Source organism: Ahaetulla prasina, chromosome 7 (assembly GCF_028640845.1).
Source record: "Ahaetulla prasina isolate Xishuangbanna chromosome 7, ASM2864084v1, whole genome shotgun sequence".
NCBI lineage: Eukaryota > Metazoa > Chordata > Lepidosauria > Squamata > Colubridae > Ahaetulla > Ahaetulla prasina.
Genome location: NC_080545.1, coordinates 43,787,554 through 43,812,748, shown reverse-complemented (window position 1 = coordinate 43,812,748; position 25,195 = coordinate 43,787,554). Strand labels below are relative to the sequence as shown.

The 25,195-nt window shown below is 39.7% G+C and overlaps 1 protein-coding gene across 8 annotated transcripts in view; it reads left to right on the top strand.

Annotated features, from left to right (window-relative positions):
- LRIG3 (leucine rich repeats and immunoglobulin like domains 3) overlaps positions 1-25,195 on the top strand; it is a 157,446-nt gene that overhangs the window by 116,267 nt on the left and 15,984 nt on the right. For 6 of the 8 annotated variants that reach the window (XM_058191403.1, XM_058191404.1, XM_058191401.1 and 3 more), the window contains 3 exons: positions 11,691-11,834; positions 11,934-12,209; positions 13,016-14,909. In XM_058191403.1, the coding sequence (XP_058047386.1) occupies positions 11,691-11,834; positions 11,934-12,209; positions 13,016-13,263 (668 nt within the window). In that variant the 3' untranslated portion in view covers positions 13,264-14,909. Of the gene's footprint in view, positions 1-5,207; positions 5,232-11,690; positions 11,835-11,933; positions 12,210-13,015; positions 14,910-25,195 lie in introns of those variants that run through there. The other 2 variants (XM_058191406.1, XM_058191405.1) reach the window with 2 other exon arrangements.

Below are 25,195 nucleotides of genomic sequence, written 5' to 3'. Positions count from 1 at the left end.
TCCAAATTCTTCCATGTCTTTCTTATATCCGGATTGCAATTGTAAATATGGCCACCAATCTATCGATATTCCCTGTTCCTTTAATGTCTGAATATTTTTGAGTTTTCCCTGTTTGTCTAATATTTCCATATATCTTGGCCTCTTACTTATGTCTAGTGTGTGAGGTGGATCATTGTCTCCATAGTGGATAACCAGCCAGGAATTTTCATGTAGTGTTTTTCCTTTATGTCTTCCCAATTCCGTACCAATGCGTCTCTTATTTTATGTCTGTGAACATATGAATGTGTCTTACTTCCTTTATCCCACATGAAGACATGCCACCCTTTTTGTAAGTCTTGGCCTTCCAATACTATAATTCTTCTATTATTTAAATTGACCCATTCCCTTATCCAAACCAAAGATGCCGCCTTGTGGTAGAGTTCCCATGCTGGTAGTCCAAAGCCACCCCTATCTCTACTATCTTGAAGAGAGGATAATTTAATTCTTGCCTTCTTCCCTGCCCAAACAAATTTTTTTATTATTATTATTATTATTATTTATTCAATTTTTATACCGCCCTTCTCCCGAAGGACTCAGGGCGGTGTATAGCCAAGATAAAAAACAAACAGTACAAAATATACAATTTAAAATACTAATTAAAAAACTTATTATAAAAATGGCCATATAAAACTAAAAACCCCATTAAAATTAATAATAAATTTAAAACCAATAAAATTTAGGCCAGCCCCGCACGAATAAATAGATGTGTTTTCAATTCGCGGCGGAAGGTCCGAAGGTCAGGTATTTGACGTAAACCCGGGGGAAGTTCGTTCCAGAGGGTGGGAGCCCCCACAGAGAAAGATCTTCCGCTGGGGGCCGCCAGCCGACATTGCTTGGCGGACGGCACCCTGAGAAGTCCCTCTCTGTGAGAGCGCACAGGTCGGTGGGAGGCATAAGGTAACAGCAGGCAGTCCCATAAGTACCCAGGCCCTAAGCCATGGAGCGCTTTAAAGGTTGTAACCAAAACCTTAAAGTGCACCCGAAAGGCCACAGGCAGCCAGTGCAGTCTGCGCAGGAGCGGTGTTACACGGGAGCTATGCGGAGCTCCCTCTATCACCCGCACAGCTGCATTCTGGACCAACTGCAGCCTCCGGGTGCACCTCAAGGGGAGCCCCATGTAGAGAGCATTACAATAATCCAAGCGAGAGGTAACGAGCGCATGAGTGACTGTGCACAAGGCATCCCGATCAAGGAAGGGGCGCAACTGCCGAACCAGGCGAACCTGGTGGAAGGCCCTCCTGGAGACGGCCGTCAAATGATCTTCATCCAGGAGAACACCTAAGTTGCGCACCCTATCCTTTGGGGCCAGTAACTCGCCTCCAACAGTCAGCCGCGGCTGCAGCTGACTGAATCGGGGTGCCGGCATCCACAGCCACTCCGTCTTGGAGGGATTAAGCTTGAGCCTGTTTCTCCCCATCCAGACCCGTACGGCTTCCAAACACCGGGACAGCACTTCAACAACTTCGTTGGGGTGGCCCGGGGTGGAAAAGTACAGCTGAGTATCATCAGCGTACAGCTGGTATCTCACCCCAAAGCCACTGATGATTTCACCCAACGGCTTCATGTAGATGTTGAACAGAAGGGGCGAGAGAATCGACCCCTGCGGCACCCCACAGGTGAGGCACCTCGCGGCCGACCTCTGCCCCCCCCCGTCAACACCGTCTGCGACCGATTGGAGAGATAGGCGGAGAACCACCGATACACGGTGCCTCCCACTCCCAATCCCCCCAACCGGCGCAGCAAGATACCATGGTCGATGGTATCAAAAGCCGCTGAGAGATCTAGTAAGACCAGGGCAGAGGAATAACCCCTGTCCCTGGCCCTCCAGAGATCATCCACCAACGCGACCAAAGCTGTCTCCGTGCTGTATCCGGGTCGGAAGCCGGACTGGAACGGGTCTAGATAGATGGATTCATCCAGGTATTGGGGTAGCTGCCGCGCCACAGCACTCTCTACAACCTTCGCAGCAAAGCGAAGGTTGGAGACCGGACGATAATTACCCAAAATAGCTGGATCCAGGGAGGGCTTCTTGAGGAGGGGTCTCACCACCGCCTCTCTCAAGGCGGCAGGGAAAACCCCTTCCAACAAAGAAGCGTTGATAATCCCCTGGAGCCAGCCTCGTGTCACCTCCTGAGTGGCCAGCACCAGCCAGGAAGGACACGGGTCCAGTAAACATGTGGTGGCGTGGAGCCTCCCCAACAACCTGTCCACATCCTCGGGAGCCACAGGGTCAAACTCATCCCAAACAGACTCAACAAGACGCGTGCCTCCTCTCTCTCGCTTGGATCATCCCAATTTCAGTCCAGACCATCCCGGAGCTGAGCGATTTTATCGTATAGATAACCACTAAACTCCTCGGCACGTCCCTGCAAAGGGTCATCCCGCACCTCCTGATGAAGGAGGGAGCGGGTCACCCGAAACAGGGCGGCCGGGCAGTTATCTGCCGACGCAATGAGGGTGGAGGCGTATGAGCGCCTCGCCTCCCTCATTGCCACTAGGTAGGTCCTAGAATAGGACCTAACTAGTGTCTGATCAGCTTCGGAACGGCTGGACCTCCAAGTACTCTCTAGGCGTCTTCTCCGGCGTTTCATCTCCCTCAGCCCCTCGGAGAACCAAGGGGCCGGACGAGATCTGCGCCGGGTCAGAGGCCGCAAAGGCACGACACAGTCCAAGGCCCCAGCCGCGGCCTGTTCCCAGGCCACAACTAGTTCCTCAGCCGAGCCGCGGGCCAGATCCTCAGGGAATGGCCCAAGCTCCGTCAGGAACCTCTCAGGGTCCATCAGGCGCCTGGGACGGAACCAACGTACAGGTTCCATCTCCCTGCGATGGTGGGCGGCGGTTCGGAAGTCCAGGCGAAGGAGAAAATGATCTGATCATGACATCGGTTCTGTTACTACGTCATCTAAATCCAGATCATTTAGCCACTGTCCAGAGATATAAATTAGATCTAGCGTGCCTCCTCCCATGTGCGTAGGGCCATCATTTACCCGAATCAGGTCCAAGGCCGTCATGGAAGCCTGGAACTCCCGAGCTGCCGTTGATGACAAGCCAGTCGATGGCAAGTTGAAATCCCCCATGACTATAAGTCTGGGGGTCTCAACCGCCACACTGGCAAGTACCTCCAGCAGCTCGGGCAGGGCTGGGGTCACGTAGCAAGGAGCCAGGTACGCGATCAACAAACCCAACTGATTCCTATGGCCCCACCTCACATAGAGGGATTCACAGCCAGCAATCTGAGGAACAGTGGCCTCCCTCGGCTCTAGATCTTCCTTAATGACAACCGCCACCCCCCACCCCTACCTTGGGCCCTCGGTTGATGAAATGCTTGGAAACCCAGAGGGCACAACTCAACGAGGGGAACCCCCCCCTCTGGACCCAACCAGGTCTCCGTAATGCCCATAAGGTCCGCGGACTCCCCCTGAATAAGATCGCAAATCAGGGGAGCTTTATTTGCCACGGACCGGGCATTACATAACATCAACTGAAGATCCAAGCTCTGAGGATCATGGCCGCCCGAGGAATGGGTAGGGACTGAGGGGCCGGAGCACGTGATCGCTTTCAAACATCGAGCACGTGCTCCCCACACTCGATACGCCCCCCCCTCCGCCATATCTGCCCCTCCCACTTACCGTACAGATTGAACCACCCTCTAATCCTGGAACAGACCCCTCCCCCCCTGCCTCCAGACCAGATGTCGTAATGCCGCGAACAAGCACCGGGGCTGGATCCCTCCCCGACGGGTTCTCTCCCCCACCCGTCTTGTCCCTCCCCCCCTTAAAAAACCCTTATTTAAAAATCTATTTAAAAATCCCCATAAATTCTTCTTGGCCACATGCCACCTCTCTGGGTCCCAAGACCCTTCGTTGAGGTAAGCCCTCGATAACTTGGAGGGCCATTCCTGCGAGGCGGGGGAACCTCGCAGTCGAAGGAGGTCAATAGGCGAATAGGCTATAGGAATTTTGTGGTAATTTTATTAAGTTCTCCAAAAAATGTTCTGTCTAATAATATGGGGACTGTCTGGAATAGGTATAGTAATTTAGGTAGGACATTCATCTTAATAACTGCTATCCTACCTAAAAGTGATAATTGTAACCTCCCCCAAATCATTCTTTAATTTTTGAGCTAATACCATATAATTGTCCTCCTTAAGTGATGAACATTTTGCCATTATCCATATCCCTAAGTATTTGATTTTTTTTTACAATTTGTAAACCCATTTCCTTTTCCAATTCTTCCTTCTGTTTGGTTATGAAATGTTTAACTATCATTTAATTTTCCCTTTATTGATTTTAAGTGCAGACACTTCCCCATATTTTTCTATTTCTTGTGTTAGGGTGGGACCAGATTCCAAAGGCTCTTCAGTGATGAATACCATGTCACCCGCGAAGGCCTGTACTTTGAACTCTTCACCTTTAACTTTTGTTCCTTTTATTCCCTGATTTGCTCTTATGCTTTAGGAATACTTCTAATGTTAAGATTAAAAGGAGTGGTGATAGTGGACATCCTTGTCGTTCCCCTTTGGTTATTTGGAAGGTGATAGTGGTATCTCCATTTATTATTACTTTTGCCTTTTGCGTCGAGTAATTGCCTCTATCATATTTTCAAATTTAGTTCTCATTTTCATATTTCTAATTTGCCCTATCATAAATTGGCAATTGAGGTTATCAAAGGCCTTTTGAGCCTCCAGGAAAACAAGGACCATTTGTTTCCCTGGGTGCGCTATTCCAGTATGTCTATTATTATTCTTATATTGTCCTTTATTTGTCTATTTGGTAGAAAGCCATTTTGGTCGGAATGTATAATCTCGTTCAACACTCTCTTCATCCTCTCTGCAATTACGTTCATAAATATTTTGTAATCAGCATTTAATAGTGATATAAGTCTATAGTTATTAATTTGATTAATTAATGATTAATTTTATCTGTACCTTCTTTCGCAATTAAAGTGATGTGAGCTTCCCTCCATGATTCTGGTAGTTTTGCTTCTTGCAGAGCTTCATTACATATTTCTAATAGGACTGGTTCTATAATCTCATTCAATTTTTTATAGACCTCCCCTGGGAGACCATCCGGTCCTGGTGTCTTATTGTTTTTAAGTCTTAGGATTGCCCCCCTCAATTCTTCTAGTTTTATTTCTTTATTTAACATTACCCTTTTTTCTTCTTCTAGTGGCATAAGCCCTTCTTCCAACAGGTAATTATCAATTTTATCCTTTGTTGTTTTCTTTTGTTTGTAAAGGTTCATATAATAATATTGTACTATTCTCTTTTTCTCTTCTTCATTATTTTGTGGAATCCCCATTTCATGATATAGTGTTGGATAATTCTATCCACTTTCTCCTTCTTCAGCTTGTAAGCCAACTGCCACCCAAGTTTATTAGCATTTTTAAAGAAGTTGACTTGAACATTCTTGTTATTCTGCATATTACTTCATTTTTCTGTCCACTGCCCAGCTGGGCAGGAGACAGAATGTATCTGCCCTCATTGTGGAAGGGATTGCCACTCTTGAATTGGCCTTTTTAGTCATACTAGATGCTGTTTTAGGACCTCTTTCCAGAGCATGATACCATAGTCTTTTGAGACTGAAGGTTGTCAATGACTTCATTTTTAGTTTTCACCTAGACCCATGTTTTTAAACAAAAATCCATATGTCAGGGTTCTGATCAATGCCCTAATAAAATTAAGAGTCTCAAGCCATTTAGCAAGAAAAATCCAGTTGTTTATTAGGAGTGCCATGTCGGCACAACCTAGGTAAAGCCAGCTCTGGCTTCACCCACTTCGCACCTTGCCTCTGACCCTGTTTCCCACTCCCCCCAGAGTGTGTCATCAGTCACATTCCCCAACGAAACAATTTCATGGGTCGTAGAAGTACTCCCTCCAGCCGTTGTGTGTCTCTGTGGAGATGCTTTTGACTTCGGCCGGCTAGGCTTGTCTTGTTTTGACTGAGGTGTGGATTCCTTGGTGCAGCTGTGAGGCGTGATTCCCATCCCCTTGCCTATAGCAACTCGAGAGCAGGTCAGGAAAGGTTCGCGAGTTGACATTCGGCTTCCTGAAGGCAACCTCCGCAAAGTAAAAACAATTTGAGTACATTTAAGTGTTGGGGTTTTTTTCATGGAATCTGGCTATGAAACAGTCAGCTTGGATGTTTCTGCTCTTTACCCATGACGCCTCTGATGGAGGGTAGCCCCCTCCACTTGGAGTTGGCCCCTGTGTCACCTAGAGTTGAGAATGCGTTGCACCTCATAATGGGTTTGGCTTCCTATGACCACTGGATCTGGGGGCTCACGGGGTGGTCTCAGGGTTGACCTGACCACATGTTTTAAGAGGCTGCTGTGGAATATTGGATGTATTTTCCCCAGCATTCGGGGCAGCTTCAGTTGCACCATGACCAGGCTGATAATCTTTACTATGGGGTATGGCCCAATGAACTTAGGTCCCAGCTTCTTGCTGGGAAGCTTTAGCCTTAAGTATTTTGTGGATAGGTAGACCTTCTCCCCACTTGGAACGGACGTTGTAGGGCTCGGTGTTTGTCTGCCTGTTGCTTATAGGTCTGCACTGCTTTAGCTAGTGCTTTCTTGACATTTTCCCATGCTGCGTTTAGCATTGACAGCCAGTCAGTCAAACTGAGGAAGAGGGTTTCCTTGGGTATTCCAGCATTGGGACGAAATCCATACCACTTGCTACCTTGAAAGGGGTTAGTCCCATGCTTCTATGAACAGCATTATTGTAAGCAACCTTCACAAATGGCAGAAGGTCTGCCAATTGGACTGTTGGTAGTTCATGTAGCACCTCAGGTACTGTTCTACCATGGCGTTAAGCCTCTCTGCCCTGCCATTGGTACTTAGATGAAAAGCCAAACTAAGGCCCTGGGATGACCCAGTGGACCACAAGAACTCCCTCCAGAACTTAGCCATGAATTGGACTCCTCTGTCTGAGAGAGCCTCTGTGGCTCAGGCTGCTAATGCAGTCTGTTATTAACAGCAACTGCCTGCAATTACTGCAGGTTCTAGTCCCACCAGGCCCAAGGTTGACTCAGCCTTCCATCCTTTATAAGGTAGGTAAAATGAGGACCCAGATTGTTGGGGGCAATAAGTTGACTTTGTATATAAATATACAAATAGAATGAAGACTATTGCTAACATAGTGTAAGCCGCCCTGAGTCTTCGGAGAAGGTTGGGATATAAATGCAAAAAAAAAAAAAGATTCTGCGTGGTACTCCATGCAGGTGGTAGATGTGCTTCAGGAAGAGTTTGGCTAGCTGGTGGGCTGAGGGTAATCCACTGCAGGGTATAAAGTGTGCCTGCTTGGAGAATAGGTCAATCACAGTCCAAGTCACTGTGTCCCCCCCCCCCCGCTCTTCAGCAGCTCAACTATAAAGTCCATTGTGATTTCCGTCTCCTTGGCTCTGCCACCTGTTGCAACAACCCAGGGGGTCTTCCTGGTCTACTTTTCATACCTTGCCTATGGCAACTCGAGAGCAGGTCCAGAAAGCTTCACGAGTTGACACCATAATGCTAAAACACACAGATTTCTGCCCGGTATTTTCATCTGCAATACTAACTAAGGCCTTACATTTGACAGAAAAGTCCTGGTTTTTTTCACAGTTGTAAAAGAAGAAAAGAGCTTGTGTTCCAAAATAATCTCTAACCCAAAACTTAAACCGGTGTTCTCAGTGATGATCTTATGAAGCACATCTTTGTGCTTCTTTGTGGAACAGAAAGAGGCTATATTTCATGCAGTTAGTTTATCTATCCATGGCTAAAGTTCCTGTAAAAAAGGAAGGAGAGTTTCCCCCCTCTATATATGCGCATATCTGGAGAAAGAATATTTCAGCTATGTTCCAGGCAGTGCCTCCAATCTAGTTTATTTCAGGTTTTGAGCTAGAATTTCAGCATAATATAACACCTATCTCCACAACCCCCATCTCAGACACACCAACAACAGCCAAGCCTCCTACAACTGACCCCATTTCATTGGGTTCACAACCCCTAGTGATCACAGAAAAGGAAGTGCAGGACCTATTTCACAGACAAAAGCCAGGAAAAGCTCCAGGCCCAGACAAGATAACTCCTTCTTGCTTAAAAGTCTGTGCTGACCAATTGGCCCCCATCTTCACCCATATTTTCAATAAATCACTAGAGATGTGCTATGTTCCTTCTTGCTTCAAACGCTCTACCATCATCCCAGTGCCGAAGAAGCCCACCATCAAGGAACTGAATGACTACAGACCAGTTGCTCTAACATCTGTAGTCATGAAAACCTTTGAAAGGCTAGTGCTTTCCTACCTGAAAACCATCACGAATCCGCTCTTAGACCCCTTGCAATTTGCATACCGAGCAAATAGATCAACAGATGATGCTGTTAATATGGCTCTGCACTACATCCTACAACATCTTGAGTCTCCAAAGACCTATGCAAGGGTCCTTTTTGTAGACTTTAGTTCAGCATTCAATACCATCATTCCAGACATTCTTCTAACTAAGCTAAACCAGCTACAGGTACCGGAACAGACTTGTAAGTGGATCACAAGCTTCCTAACAAACAGGAAGCAGCAGGTGAAGCTAAGCAAGATCACATCAAATACCTGTACAATTAGCACAGGGGCCCCCCAAGGCTGTGTGCTCTCCCCACTTCTCTTCTCTCTGTATACCAATGACTGCATCTCCAATGATCCATTTGTTAAGCTACTGAAGTTCGCAGATGACACAACAGTGATTGGTCTCATTCGAGACAATGATGAATCCGCATATAGACGAGAGGTCGAATGACTAGCCTTGTGGTGCAACCAAAACAATCTGGAACTGAACACACTCAAAACCGTAGAAATGGTGGTAGACTTTAGGAAAAACCCTTCCATACTTCCACCTCTCACAATACTTGACAACACAGTATCAACAGTAGAAACCTTCAAATTTCTGGGTTCTATCATATCGCAAGATCTCAAATGGACAGCTAACATCAAAACATCATTAAAAAGGACAACAAAGAATGTTCTTTCTGCGCCAACTCAGTAAGCTCAAACTGCCCAAGGAGCTGCTGATCCAATTCTACAGAGGAATTATTGAGTCTGTCATTTGCACCTCTATAACTGTCTGGTTCGGTTCTGCAACCCAACAAGAAAAACACAGACTTCAGAGGATAATTAGAACTGCAGAAAAAATAATTGCTACCAACTTGCCTTCCATTGAGGACCTGTATACTGCACGAATCAAGAAGAGGGCCGTGAAAATATTTGCAGATCCCTCGCATCCTGGACATAAACTGTTTCAACTCCTACCCTCAAAACGACGCTATAGAGCACTGCACACCAGAACAACTAGACACAAGAACAGTTTTTTCCCGAAGGCCATCACTCTGCTAAACAAATAATTCCCTCAACACTGTCAGACTATTTACTGAATCTGCACTACTATTAATCGTTTCATAGTTCCCATCACCAATCTCTTTCCACTTATGACTGTATGACTATAACTTGTTGCTGGCAATCCTTATGATTTATATTGATATATTGATCATCAATTGTGTTGTAAATGTTGTACCTTGATGAACGTATCTTTTCTTTTATGTACACTGAGAGCATATGCACCAAGACAAATTCCTTGTGTGTCCAATCACACTTGGCCAATAAAATTCTATTCTATTCTTTAGATTTTTGTCACATAAAACACTCTTTTGCATAATGATGTTTTCCAGTATTTTCCCCTCATAATACAGATTCCTCAGGTTATTTTGAAGAGCTGCCATGGATAGTGAGCATAGTTTGCATGAATTTAATGATTTTCCCCAGCAGAATCAATTTGATATGCATCAATAGAATGTTTAATTTGTGGTCAGCAAATATAAATGAATGGAGAGTGTGTCTTACTAAAAATTTGGAAGCTACTAAGATTATGACTGCTGAAAGAAGCTGTAACTCGGTATACTCAAGCTGGTTTGTATTTGGTTATGTTTCTCTATACAGGTAATTCTTGAGTTATAAATGTAATGGAACCTGCCAATTAGTACGAGGATTTGTTAATTGGAACTCATTAAATGAATGAGCCCCATCCCTCCTCTCTCCAATGCAGTTGTTAATCAAATGCATGGGTTGTTAAGAGCACATGGGGTACTTCAGGAATGGGGAAGACCATGGGAGGCCTAGTGCAGGGACAAAATCGCTACGTCCAGACACCAAAGGTCACCCCCCACACCCACTGAGACATCCCATACTCCTCTTCCCATCCCTTGGGGTCCCAAGATGCTTGGGCCTTTCCTCCCCACCCCACCAACCATGAAGAACAAATGCACAGGAAAACCATAGAAGAATCCTCCAAAGATTTGTGAAATCCAGGCAGGTTCAGTACTCCTCTGAAGTTGTCGCTTTCTCCAATGCAGAACAGGAGAGAGTAAGCAATTCCATGAGGCAAGTTTGTGGTTATATATAAAAAAAAAAAATAACCCTGTCCAACTTTGTGAGAACTTACCATATTTTTCGGTGTATAAGACGCACCTTTTTACCCCCCAAAAGAGGGTGAAAATCTGGGTGTGCCTTATACACCGAATGTAGCCCCACCCACCTGCTGCCCTCCACCCTTCGGAGGTTGTCAGCCTCTGTGCATTGCACAGCTGTGCGTCCTCATGAAAACAGTCTTGCATCTGCCGCAGCACTTCAAAGGGCCGCACTACAGCTGATCAGCACTGTAGGCAGCTAGTAGACTGGTGCCTCTATTTTTAAAGAAGGTAGACCGGTGTGTTCCCAAAAAAGGCAAGTAGACCAGTATGGCTCTGCTAGACTGAAGCAAGCCTGGTATGTTTCCTGATTAGAAAAAAAAAATTTGGTCAAAAAACTCACAGTGACTCTGAAAGAATCAAACAGAAATGGGCTGGAAGCCAGATCTGCTAGAGATGTTTCTCTCAGGCCAACTGAGTTGAAATGGCCCAACAGGAAGGAGGAAGGGGTGTGGTCAAAAAACTATGACTCAGTCTCTAGGCAGATCTGGCTGTAGCAACCTATGTCTGACCGATGCCTCAGCCTCACTGGAGAACTGGTGGCTTGCTGGGCGCTGTGCAGGAGGTATAAGGCAAGGCGCTACCACCCAAAAACTGTTGCCGCGATCTCTGCTGCCTGGAACTGCCCAAAAACGCGATCCTCTTTCTTTGCCTCTGCACACCCCATTTTTGGAATTAGGGAGGGAGCAGAGATCTCCAGGCAGCGGAGATCGTGACAACAGTGATTTTGGGTGGCAGCGCCTTGCCTTTTGCCCCCTACGCAGCATCTGCTTCACCAAGCAAGTCCCGACCTCTGCGCTTCCCCAGGCCGCTCCCGTTATCAAAATCCAAATGGAAGTAAGGACGCCGCTGTTCCTGATGCTGGTAGGCAGAGGCAGAATTCTTTTTTTCTTGTTTTCCTCCCCCAAAATTAAGGTGCATCTTATACACCGAAAAATGTGGTACTTTTTTTTTCCCACAAGAAGTTGGAAAGGCTGATTGCTATGATGTGGCAACATAGATAACATTGGGACCTGGCCATAAGTACTTTTAGCAGGGATGTTGTAACTTTGAACATTTGCTAAGTGAATATTCATAACTTGAGGAATATCTGTAGAAAGTTGTTTTGGTTTGAAAAAAAATCTGAAATCAAAGGAGACTGATATATGTCATCTCCCTTTCAAAGGACGTTGTCATACAGATAGCTGTAGTGAAAATGACTTGGAAGCTATAACAGATTCAATCTTATGCCATTACCTGGGAACTTCAGGAAGTCTACATTTAAAAGAAAATTTATGTAGCCCAGAAATGTTCGAAACATACCATACAGGTAATTTATATTATATACATGTTTTAATTATTTCACTCTTTTTTAATTTTAACAGTCTTCAGTAAAATCGTAATTTTTTTTCCTGTTGGTTTTTTTAAGGCGGCAATTCAGAGCAAAGAATAGCATGCATGGACCTTTATGATTCAAGCTGCTTAAAGAAAAAAGACTGCTATCCATACATCCACTTATCTGAAGATCCTTTTGACCGATACCTCAGTACCTCCAGAATACACATGCCAAGTAATAAGTTGATTCCTTCTATTTATCCCCCAAGTGAAGAGGATGGAATAAGAAGCTCACATCTAAATGTAGACACATGTGGATTTAAGAGAAATCAAGAACTGTCTTCTATTACACCAAGCACCACTTTCATGGGTATGTTTTAATGGTTTTCTAATCCAGAATTATAATGGGGAGCAAATCACATTTGACCACAAACAGAATTGCTTTTTGAAAAACTGTTCTCTTCCATACCCATTAAACATTTTCTTTAAAGATTTTTTTCAGGATGTGTTAACTAAACACTGAATTTGCCTTTCTGCTAAAAAACGGCTGACCACTTAGTGGCCTATGCCACTCAGATATTTTCAGCATGTCTCGATATTGGGATAGCTGGAAGTTATATCTTACTACATTTGAATGCAAGCAATAAAGTTATAAGGCAGTAAAGTTGAAAAATGAGGACTTAACTACTTTATTCATTGAAAAAGTCCCGTCTTCCTATATTTTTCAGTTGTTAACTTAAAAAACATACACATATGAAGTAAAAGTCTCATTCATCAAGCATCTATGTTATTTGCTCTTTCTTGAAAGAACTCAATACAGTATTTAGTCTTACTATCTTCCAGTATTATCCCTCTGATAAATTGAGAGAGAATGCTTATTCAGTGAGCCTGTCAGGTTTTAAAGGCCTAAACCGCATAACTGCATAAAAATGTGAACCTAGATCTCTCCTTAACTCTCACAAGTCACCAAATCTTGAAAGGTGAATAGGAAATCAGTGTCTTGCTTTGTTTCTCCCAAATATATGAACATAGGTCTCAACCAGAATAATTGAGTAAATAGAAAAAGTGTAATTATTAAATTTATGATATTAACATAGACTTGATCGTTGGCTATTTTGTGGAACATTTATTTTCCTTGTCCATAATTGCTAATAAATGTTTTCTCTATCTCTTTAGGAACATTTGGAAAACCTATATGGAAGCCTCAGCTTGATTCTTTGCCAAGCTATAAGCAGTCCTCAGTTTTGCAGCCAAAAGCCTCCCAACATTATTCTAATGAATCATTGGATTTTGACTCGGAGTCTGAAGGTGGTAATAAAATGGGTAGGACGTTTCCTGAAGTGGACAATAGCAATTTTATTTGTGGGCAATCAGTTGAAAACTATAGGACTCCTACCTTTCAATCTTTTGACTTAACTACATAGTTTGCCATCAGTGCCAACCCAAAATCAGCTCATGAACCAAAGAACTATACTACCTCAAAGTGGACACTATTTAAAAAGAAACTTCTGGTTGTATTTTAAAAGAGATTTATGATTTTTATACAGATGCAGCTTTATTTGCAAAATAATCAGGCAGATTATACATTCCTTATATTTTTGATGTGTATAGTTTTGTTTAACCAAAATGTATTTTTTGTAAATTAATGGTGTGAATAATAACTATACATTTGTTACTGAGACAGACTTCACTTTATTTAAATGGGTATTTTAAATTAATACCAATTCATGTGCTTTTGTGTGATTTAAGAAACTGTTCAAAATTATGGATGGTTAACAGATTAATATCTGACAATGTTTATTATGTTTTGTTGATTTCTGTATTAAATAGCACTGGTAACAAACACATACAAGCAAGATCATATTCAGGGGAATGAAGAAGCTGCATCTTCTTTGCTAGTTTCACCTGTGCTATGGTGCATAACGTTGCCCATGTCAGAAAAGATGTTTTGGATATATGCAAAAATGCACTTGTAAACTTCCTATACCTCATAGACATTCCAGTTCTAGTTAATATGTATGGTCAATATGAAACTGAATTAGTAGCAATCCCAAATTAAATGCATCCATTCCAGAAATTCAAAGTGCATTTCTAGGTTATCTTTTAATAGATGAAAATCCTGGTCACATTTAACTTTGTTCTGGCCCTGAGTCTGCCATCGTTAGGAGTAATATACTCTTGTTTTTCACAAGCCACTTAAATACTGCATTCAGTACAACCCAGTGTTGACTTTGTAAGTTTGATCATTGACAAGAGGTATGGGGAAAATATCTATTTCAGATATTGGACTCACCACCTGATACCCCTAGATTGTTGTAACCAGTAAAAGAAGATTCTGGGTTGGTCCATATTCTTATGCATCCTTATCCTAAGATACTCGTTTATTTCAGTTGCACATACCTGTGAAGACATATGTATGAATCGGGCTGTATAGATGGAAATGTTGTGTTATCAAATATAAGGCAGCATCTGATGTTAGGAAAGTCATGCACTCTTAAGAATTAAATGTGTCTCTGAGGGAGAATAGACCTCTCTGGAAAGGACAATTGCTGGAGAAATTGCTACTGCGTTTTGCAGAAATTGTGGGTAGGTATTTGTATTTTTTAAAAAAAAAACATGACACACAGAGCCATTTGAATTAAAACGTCAAATGATGATTAGAGAGTGGTTGGATCATCTTTAGGATATGGCTGATGAAACACAATGGCTGGTGAAGTTTATAGTTTTAATGTCACTATCCTACTATACTGCTTTGGTAAATAAGAGGAGACATGAAAGAAACCATCGTTTCACTGATCTTGTACCTTCCAAATCCATGGTTATAATGATGTTGATATTTTAATTTATTATGGTACTGCTGAGTTTTCTGTAGCATAATCTAATCCTGTTTGTGCTAAGGAAAAAGCAAAGCATTTCAATACCAGATTGACTTTTTTTCTCTTTATTAGTGACGACTATTCTGTTCATATAATAGTTGATTCACAAAATACTAGGAAGCTGTAATATTTTGATTCAGCTATTTATTTGAAAGCCTGATATCAGGATTTAAAAAGTTGACTTTCTTATTATTTTTTTAAAAGAAAAACAAAGCTGAGATTTTGTTCTTTTGATCAATTTCATTAAGAACTGTTCTCAGATTAAAATTTTAGATATTGCTTTCAGGTGTTCTGAGTTCATCATACTAGGTCGTAAATTTCATCATGAAGTATTTCTGCAAAAGGCTGAGTTTATGTATTTTTAATTTATTTTGCATTAATTGAACAAACTCAGATTAATATAAAACGATTCAGTTTTTAACTCAGATTACTCAGTTCTCTCAAATTTATTTCAAAATTAAACTGGAAAGTGCATTGTCTTCCACTCTAATTTAAACTAGAACCGTGTCCTGTTTTCCCTTTCTCTCCCTTCTGTCACCTTCTCCCTCAAGAAAATCTCCTTAATCATTTCAAATCAAGGATTAGGGCTTGTCTCTTTGGTTAGAAACCAAAACGTCTTACTTTGGGGTAATTAAGGATAGATTAAAACAGTTGCATCTGTTCCATTGATGCAGTAATCTAGGCTCTTGAAAACTGTGAATCCTCATGTCAGCAATGTGCTTGAGACCCATGTATCCCCCTATGGACTAATATTACAGGACTGCCTCCCACACCCAACCCATTCACTTTGGAAGTGCAAATTTATATAGTTATCAAGATCTTTTTGAAGTAAAATTGAAAGCAGCTGTTTACACAGAACTCTTTAAGCCACATATTTCAGATGCGGAAGAAAAATTCCCCCATTTGCACTGCCCCATCTAGCAATGTCAAAGAAGCCAGGGTTTTTTCCCCCTATCAAGGAACCTGGTATCCATATTGCAGTATAATTTCCCTCTTTAATTTAGCTTTGGAGACAGGAAGTTAATCTATCTTCAGATAGTGGTGGTCTCACTGAACAGAATGGATTTTTCATGCTTTTGTTTATCCAATTGCCAGTTTTCTGACTCTCCTTGTTAATTTGTCTTCATTGTTGCCAGATGTAGTTATGTGGTGGCAGACATTCATATTGGCATTTGGGGATAATTAAGGGTGTTTTGCAAGAAATTAATTTTTCCTGGGTTGCAAATAAAGCTCAGAGTCAATAATGCAAGAAAATCTTTAAATTAGGTTCTTCATTAAATCACCTTGACCTCTGATTTTTCTGAGGTCAGCTAAGTTGGTATTTATACACATCAAGCATTTTGAAAATATCAGATACAAGATGATAAAATAAAGTTCCTTTCAGAGGGGACATAGCAGATAGCCTATTTTAAATTTGGCCATATTCAGATTTTAACTTTTAAGAAATATCATTTAATATGAATGTGTTTATTGTATGAATATGTGTTTCTCTGTTCAATCTCAGTTTTGTCGATAGGTATCAGATTTATACTACAATTATTTATGTGTCTCTTGATAATTTATGTCAGAACTATTTGAAATCAAATATGGAATTGTAGCTTGAATTTGAATCATCAGATACTAAAGATGATTACACAAATGTTTTATAATACACATTTGCTCCAACCATATTTACAATAATGCAATATTTTAGCTAGAATTAAATTGACCAAAAGTTTACATTTTTATGCAAGACACTTGAACTTACTTATTTGCAGAATGTCTAAACTGCAAAAAAAAATCTGTAGGTCATCCCCAAACTCACCAATAAAGGAGCTCAATGACATAATAAATCTATATAAAGAAAGATTATCAGTTGGGTTTTGGATTGCAAAGACCATTTTAAAAAAAAAGTTTAGATACTTTTTTTGAAGTTTGGGAATGAGAGGACCAACGTTGAGTGGGGTAGTGCATTTTATAGCTTTGGATTGATGTCAACAAGGTCTAAAAACTTAAAACTATAATTATCCAAAAATTTGGTAAAAGTTGGGTATATTCTCTCTTTTTCAAGGCTTACCTTTCAGTGCTAGGAGATTTCAGAAACATAGACTTCACTAACTATATTCCAAATACTGGACTTCAAATGGAATCAAGTACTTCTGGGAGCTGTAATGGAGCACAGGACCAGTTTCTGTCATTATTAAACATTCTTTAAAGGCTATTAGTTTCAGTAGAAAATTTAAAATATCTTCAATTTTTTTCAGATAATATAAAGGGATCCTAAAAATCTCGGCTATAATTGTATTGTGTCATAACTGTATAAAAAAACTCAGGTGGTAAAGACTTTCAAATGCAGCTGTCCATATTGGAAAAGCGGATAGGATGAGGAGGGAATTAGATTCAAGTCCTTGGTTGCACACAGAACTCTGCTCTTAATATCTTTTGGATGCTAATAGTTGAGAGTCTGTAGCCTTTTTGTCACATAGCATAGCATAAGAGTTTCCAGCAACAAAGGCAGTGTTTTTTAACTTTGGCAATTTTATGCTATGTAGACTTCAGCTCCAGCAAGCTTTCAAAATTCTGGAAGTTGGAGTCCATACATGTCCAAAGTTGCCAAGTTTGAGAAAACTGAACTATAGTGTTCCTGAGTCTTGGGATACCTGCTTGGTGAACAATTACAATAATGAAATGATGCAAGAGATGGGCTTTATAGTAATACTCTTAGTAATTTGTTTAGTATTCTTTATATGGACTTTATTGCCCTAATAAGATGAACAGCTTACTGTTTTACTTTTACTAGAAACTAGTAAAAAAAACCTGAAATTAAAGTGGTAATCTTGAGCATTGGCTTCATCAAGCTTACTAATAGAATAGGTCAACATTGTCTTTTTGAGACACTTCCAAAGAGACTAAAGATATAAAGACATTGTGGAGTAGGCCATTCTTTAGTAAGGAAGATGTTTCATTCTTTAATTATAAGTAGCAGGTGATTGACTCTTTTTCCCAGTCAGATTAGGCAGGGCTGGGACATTTTAATGGAAAAATATTATGACAAATATATCTTCATTAAAATCAATTAAAATTTACTTGCAAATTATTGATGTCGGCACTTTTTTTTGAGATGGAAATGTATGATACCTATTTATCCAATTGTAAATTACCAATTCTTTAAAAAAAGTATATTTAATTAAAGTTTTTTTTTAATTCTTTCCAACCAAAAAAACATTAGAGAGAAATGTGTTGGTCAGTAGAATGACTCTCCAAAACCTGAATCAAATTGGAACACCATTGGAAATGGTGGCAAATGAAAGATCAAATTTGAAAATGGGATGAATCTAATTTGAGTTTCAGAGAATAACTAAAGGGGAGGGGGGAATTCCCCAGACATTCCCATTGAGAGGTAGTTATGCAGTGGCTCAGTGTACCTACCAGCTCTTCCTTTCTAAGTTCCTCATTTCTCCCTCCTTTGTATTTGCAAAAATGAACACAACACACTAATATGTCACACCAGAGCAGAAACACACAAAGTACATTTACACAGAAGCATTTATATGCAAATAGTTCCTGTGACTACTGTTAGTAAAAAGGTTCCAGCCCAAAAAGCTTGGGAAGGTATTCTGCCTGCTTTTCCTATCTAATTAATTGTAGAGGAGTAAACATTTTTATGTAAGCATTAAAATATTTAATTAAAATTAAAAATAGTAAACATCCTTCGGCTTAGAAATGGAGATGAGAAGTGGCCCTAGAACCGGCAATGACTACCACATATGTGCAGGGGAACCTTTACCTTTACCTTTTAAATAATTTCATTTTTACATTTAAATCATTTTTTTTTGCAGCAAAAAAAAAATCCCTATCATGAGGGAAGTTCATGGTGGTTCCAGCATGTGACATGTTTCTTGCTGGAAACTACAAATACAAAGTTGGGATTAAGTCCTAAGGAAGTATAAGTATTGTTGACCTTTCTCTTGTCCAACAGAGTGGGAGGAAGAGCAGAAAGAATTTTCTATTGAACAACCTCTGCCTTACTGCAGAAATCCATCTGTTTAATTACTGTATGAGGTGGGACTAAAGTAGATTCCTTTAGCAGCAAATACAAGGGTATCATATCTAGGCCATAAACATCCAGGTTATTACTTGATAAAAGCAAACAGTGTTTCCTGTCAAATAAAGGTAAATATACATGTCCCAGGATAATGTTGCAAGATCGACTCTTGAGTCAGACACTGGGATCAGAGGTTTACTCTTCCGAGCTTTTCGACTTGTGCTGGAGCCCATCTTCAGGGAACTTCTCTCTACTGGAATATATGCACATATTCCTGTAGAGAGATTTTCTCTGAAGATGGGCTCCAGCATGATTCCAAAAGCTTGGAAGAGTAAACCTCTGATCCCAGTGTCTGACTTAGATACAATCTTGCAATGTTTGCTATATATTTTTGAATGTATGCTATATCTATAGGTCTTTACATTATATATAGTTACTTCTTCAGGTGTAGCAAATTGACCTAAGACTTATTATGGATTCAGTTTGTTGACAGTTCAGAAAAAGAGTAGATGGGGAGCCACACAAAGTGACAGAAATTTATACTTTATTTGCTAAATAGTAGTTTATATTTTGTCTCCTTGGAAGCTATTTTAATTAGGTTTCATTAGATTTATTCCTACTTTAAACAGATTAACAGAGTTGGAAGGGACCTTTTAGGTCAGGGGTGCCAAACTCAATTTCATTGAGGACTGCATCAGGGTTGTGTTTGACCTCGGGCCGGGTGAGTGTGGCCAGGGTAAGCATGGCCAGCTTGACATCACTCATGTCAGGGGCACCCCTCCCAGGTTCCATTTTCGGCTGTAACGGCCTCCTCATTTCATTGCAGCACTCTGCCAATGAAAATGGAGCTGTGCATGCAACTAAGTACAGTAATCTCTCTTAGAATTCCTGAAACAAATTCAAAGTAAATGTAATAGATAAAGAAATGAACAAAATGTTTACACTCAGCTTTCAAATTTCCTATCACTATGTTGTTGAGATGGTGTCAGCATAAGGGCACTTACCCAATTAAAGGCATCTGTATTTGAATAGAACGATCAATATTAGATTTTGTGGTCATGTGGCTGGCATGACTATACACCGAGGTGCACAGAACACCGTTACATTCCAAATGAAGTGGTACCTATTTATCTATTTGCATTTGTATGCTTTCAAACAGCTAGATTGGCAAGAATGGGAGCACACCCTGTCATGTGGTACTTGGATCGCAAACTGCTAATCTTCCAGTCAACAAACCCAACATCTTAACCGCTAGGCCACCACACCCCCTGATAGCAACAATGCCATGAATTGAAAGCCAGAATCTTTCTCTTTCCTGATACTATGTACCATAATCAAAGTTTTGCAAAATGTATAATACGATATTCACTGAGATGTTAAGGTTATTGTTTATTTTTTTGCTCTGAATATTTAGTCCCTTTGCCAGAAGCTTGAAGAATGGGGAAAAAGAATGCTTGGAAAACAGAAAAAGTAAACAAATCATAATAAAAAGAGATGGCATGAGCTGTTCCTCTTTTGACAACCAGCACTTGTCAGATACTAAGCAGGACTCTTTTGAACCAATTGGGTGATCCAAAAGTTGGAGAGTATTCAGGACGTCCAAACCTGGAAATAACTCATAACAAAAAAGGTCTGGAACCAATCAGAGCCTGAGAAAGGATCTTTGGAAAGCAGCCTAAGACTTTGAAGCAATAAAGCAGTAAAGAGACAGAAATCTTAACATGTGCTTTGCCTTTCACCCTTTTTCAGCAATGTACTCCAGCTTCCCCTTACCTTCTAATCAGATTTTACCTCAACAGAAGGGAGTTTATTGGCCATCAGGTCTTTTCGTACTTGCATCTGGGGTGATCTTTGTTATATCAATCCTTCTGAAATGTGGATAATTAAGCACTAGTTTGAGGTTGAAAGTATGACTATTTTCGTATAGGTGTAATGTATAAGCAGAAAAAAATAGAAAACAACAGTTATGAGGAGCTGTATTTTGCTGCTGAGGGTGATGTATGTGACATAAAGTGAGAATTACAAACGAGAGGTAATTCCAACTCCTTAAGAGTATATGAGAATATACCCTTTAGGTATGAATGTTAGCATTCTAAGACAAAGTAAGATGGAGACAAAAAAGAGTTTTAGTTTTATATCAGAATGAATTTACAATTCTGCTAAGATTTCAGTAGCAGTGTCCTACTGTGGGTTTCTGTTGGGATGATTCAGAGACAGAAGTAGTCTTGTGACCTGTCCTCAATAGGACTAGTGACAGTGTGTCTATCCAAGGATCATGGAAGTGCAAACATATGAAGGTGTGAAGGCTATTGAACATAAGAATGTAGCTTCCATAGAATAGAAACAAGATGACACATATCCCTAGTCGTCCTTCCTAATTAGGATACATGCCTATTTATCTATCCTACTATACTGAGAAAACAATAAGACTGGATCAGGGGTGGGTTCTACTTACCTTTACTACCCGTTCGCAACAGGATTGCATGCGCAGATGGTCTATGATGACATCCGGGTAGGTGGGCAGAGCCTCCCACCGGTTTTACTACCAGTTCACAAGAACCGGGGCAACCCACCACTGGACTGGATATGTCTTCAAAGTTAATGCTGGAACTGAGTGCACAAACAGTCAGGTGTATCGTAACTTGAAATGACTATAACTGTTGCTTACCATGTCTTACTGATTTCTGAGACTAGTGCACTAACTGGAGATTCAGCCCCAATAGAAACCAAGGGCTCACCAGTATAAAACCTGTTAAATAAAGCAAATAAATGAATTAAATGAAGAAGTTTTAATAAATTTATTTCAGCTATTTTTTCCTGATTTAGTGTACATATATATTTGGCAGTAAATTAAATCATTGTAGGATTATTATTTTTACACAGATAAATATGCAAAACTAACATATGGCTAGATATTCTGATAAACATTTTGCGAGGTGGTAGAATCTAAAATTATTTTCACATTGAGCTGATAGCTATCCAGTGGGATGGTGTTGCAGCATCTTGTTGATTTGAACAATAAATACTGATTTTGAACTCAAAAGTATATATTATTCTGCTTTTTACTAGTTGCTTCATAGTTTTAGCAGATTCTGTCTACATCTGTGAAGTGGAACTGGATCTGCTATTCTTCACAGAGAAGTTGAATACAACAGAAAATCAAATATCTCATTACAAATAATAGGGCACAAATGTTTATTTGTTTTTATGTGGTTGCTGGCAGAATCAACCAGATGCAACACAACTATAGGCTGCACAATTATTAAGTGCCAAAGAGCCATCTCTGAAACCAGCCTGCAAGTACAGGCCAATTTTATTCTCAATATCTAAATATTTAACAGTTTAACATGTTCACCAAGTAATTCTACTGAATGATAAAGAACATTTGAAAAAATAAAAACACAACTATAGTTAGTTATTATGGAAATTTGTAATCCTTGCTTATGCTGGAACAAATGATTTCAGCTTGCATTTCCCTTTAATTATGAAGCAAAAACATTTGAATACCAATACAGCTAGTGATACAGAGTTCAGCTGTATGTCCAGAATTCCAGATTCAATCACAGTCAAAGCATCTGAGGCCATCCTCACCCTGCCCACACCCACACTCTGGTTAAGGCAGTCCATATCTTAGTAATAGAAGGAAACTTCAGGGCACTTCATAAGCAGGGCATACTTTCTGAGGAACACTCTAGACGATCAGAAGTATAACAAGAACCCATATTTTGTTATTCGTGTAGGTGTGTTGCAAACTCAGAAGTTTTGTTCCTTTGTTTGTTTGTTTTTTTGTTTTTTTTTTTATTACTTTTTTTTACAACAAACAAACAAAAAATACATTATTACACCCTTGTGCTATACATAAAAGGAAGATTTGGGTCTTCGGATATATCCTCATGATTGCCAAAATCCACGTTCTCGAGGTACAGGTACTGAAGCGTCCAATGTTCCAAGCGCAAAGTCCACAAATGGTTTCCAAGTCTTCCAGAAAATATCTTCTTTATACACACCACTTCTAATTTTAATATCACATGTCATTTTATCATTTAAAGCTAATTTCCACATTTCAGAATTCCACTCTTCTATTCTAAAAATCACATCTAGTTTCCAATATCTAGCTATTATAATTCTACCTATTATAATCATAATTCTAATCAATTCTTTTTCATATTTTGTTAATTCTATTTCCTTAATTACCAACAATAATATAGTTTCCACTCTCAATGTTATTACTTTCCCCATCATTTCAAATATCATTTTCTCCAATTGTTGCCAAAACTTTTTAACCTTATCACAATTATACCACATATGTTCATAAGTCCCCAATTCCATCTCACATCTCCAACATTTTTACTAGTTGCTTCATAGTTTTAGCAGATTCTGTCTACATCTGTGAAGTGGAACTGGATCTGCTATTCTTCACAGAGAAGTTGAATACAACAGAAAATCAAATATCTCATTACAAATAATAGGGCACAAATGTTTATTTGTTTTTATGTGGTTGCTGGCAGAATCAACCAGATGCAACACAACTATAGGCTGCACAATTATTAAGTGCCAAAGAGCCATCTCTGAAACCAGCCTGCAAGTACAGGCCAATTTTATTCTCAATATCTAAATATTTAACAGTTTAACATGTTCACCAAGTAATTCTACTGAATGATAAAGAACATTTGAAAAAATAAAAACACAACTATAGTTAGTTATTATGGAAATTTGTAATCCTTGCTTATGCTGGAACAAATGATTTCAGCTTGCATTTCCCTTTAATTATGAAGCAAAAACATTTGAATACCAATACAGCTAGTGATACAGAGTTCAGCTGTATGTCCAGAATTCCAGATTCAATCACAGTCAAAGCATCTGAGGCCATCCTCACCCTGCCCACACCCACACTCTGGTTAAGGCAGTCCATATCTTAGTAATAGAAGGAAACTTCAGGGCACTTCATAAGCAGGGCATACTTTCTGAGGAACACTCTAGACGATCAGAAGTATAACAAGAACCCATATTTTGTTATTCGTGTAGGTGTGTTGCAAACTCAGAAGTTTTGTTCCTTTGTTTGTTTGTTTTTTTGTTTTTTTTTTTATTACTTTTTTTACAACAAACAAAAAAAATACATTATTACACCCTTGTGCTATACATAAAAGGAAGATTTGGGTCTTCGGATATATCCTCATGATTGCCAAAATCCACGTTCTCGAGGTACAGGTACTGAAGCGTCCAATGTTCCAAGCGCAAAGTCCACAAATGGTTTCCAAGTCTTCCAGAAAATATCTTCTTTATACACACCACTTCTAATTTTAATATCACATGTCATTTTATCATTTAAAGCTAATTTCCACATTTCAGAATTCCACTCTTCTATTCTAAAAATCACATCTAGTTTCCAATATCTAGCTATTATAATTCTACCTATTATAATCATAATTCTAATCAATTCTTTTTCATATTTTGTTAATTCTATTTCCTTAATTACCAACAATAATATAGTTTCCACTCTCAATGTTATTACTTTCCCCATCATTTCAAATATCATTTTCTCCAATTGTTGCCAAAACTTTTTAACCTTATCACAATTATACCACATATGTTCATAAGTCCCCAATTCCATCTCACATCTCCAACATTTTTACTAATTTTATCCATTTGTGACAATCTTACTGGAGTCAAATACCATTTCCAAACAACTTTATAATTGTGCTCTTTAATCCTTATAGATAAAGTTCTCATAATTCTACTCTTCCAATTCACATTCCAATCTGACTCTGGTATTTCAATATTAAGATCTTTTTCCCAATTTGTCCTCATCACTCTTTGTAATTTTTCATCAGAATTTATAATCTTATAAACCCTACTAACGAGTCCCTTTAGCCCAATTTCATCTTTCATAATCCGAGATACTAAATATTCAAATTCAGTTTCACATCTATTTATCGAATAATTTTCCTTTAGTTTTTTGTCCATTTTTCTATCTGTATTTTTCAAACCAACTTAACCCTAATTTTTCAATAATTTCTTTATTCCTCCTTTCATTTCCCATAACTTTTATCCAATCTCTAATAATTTCTATATTTTCCTCTTTAATCTCTTCATTACGATTTATATTATTTTAATTGGCCAAATTCCAGTTGTCTCCCCCAAAAAGATTATATCCGGAATTAAAATTTTAACAAATTTGTTCCACATTTTACTTAATCCCTTTAACCAATAACTTCTACTTACACATTTTAAATTTGCTTTATCTAAAAACCACCTTGATCCAAATTTCTCTATATCCCTTAACTCTAAATCTCTCCAATAATTATCTTCACCTTTAAGTATTTTTACCACTATCCGGATACCATACGCACAGTAATAATTAAATAATTTGGGGATTCCTAATCCACCTTCCTTTTGATTTTGATACCACATTTTCTTCACTAATCTGGGTCTTTTGCCACCATTGCAAAATTTATC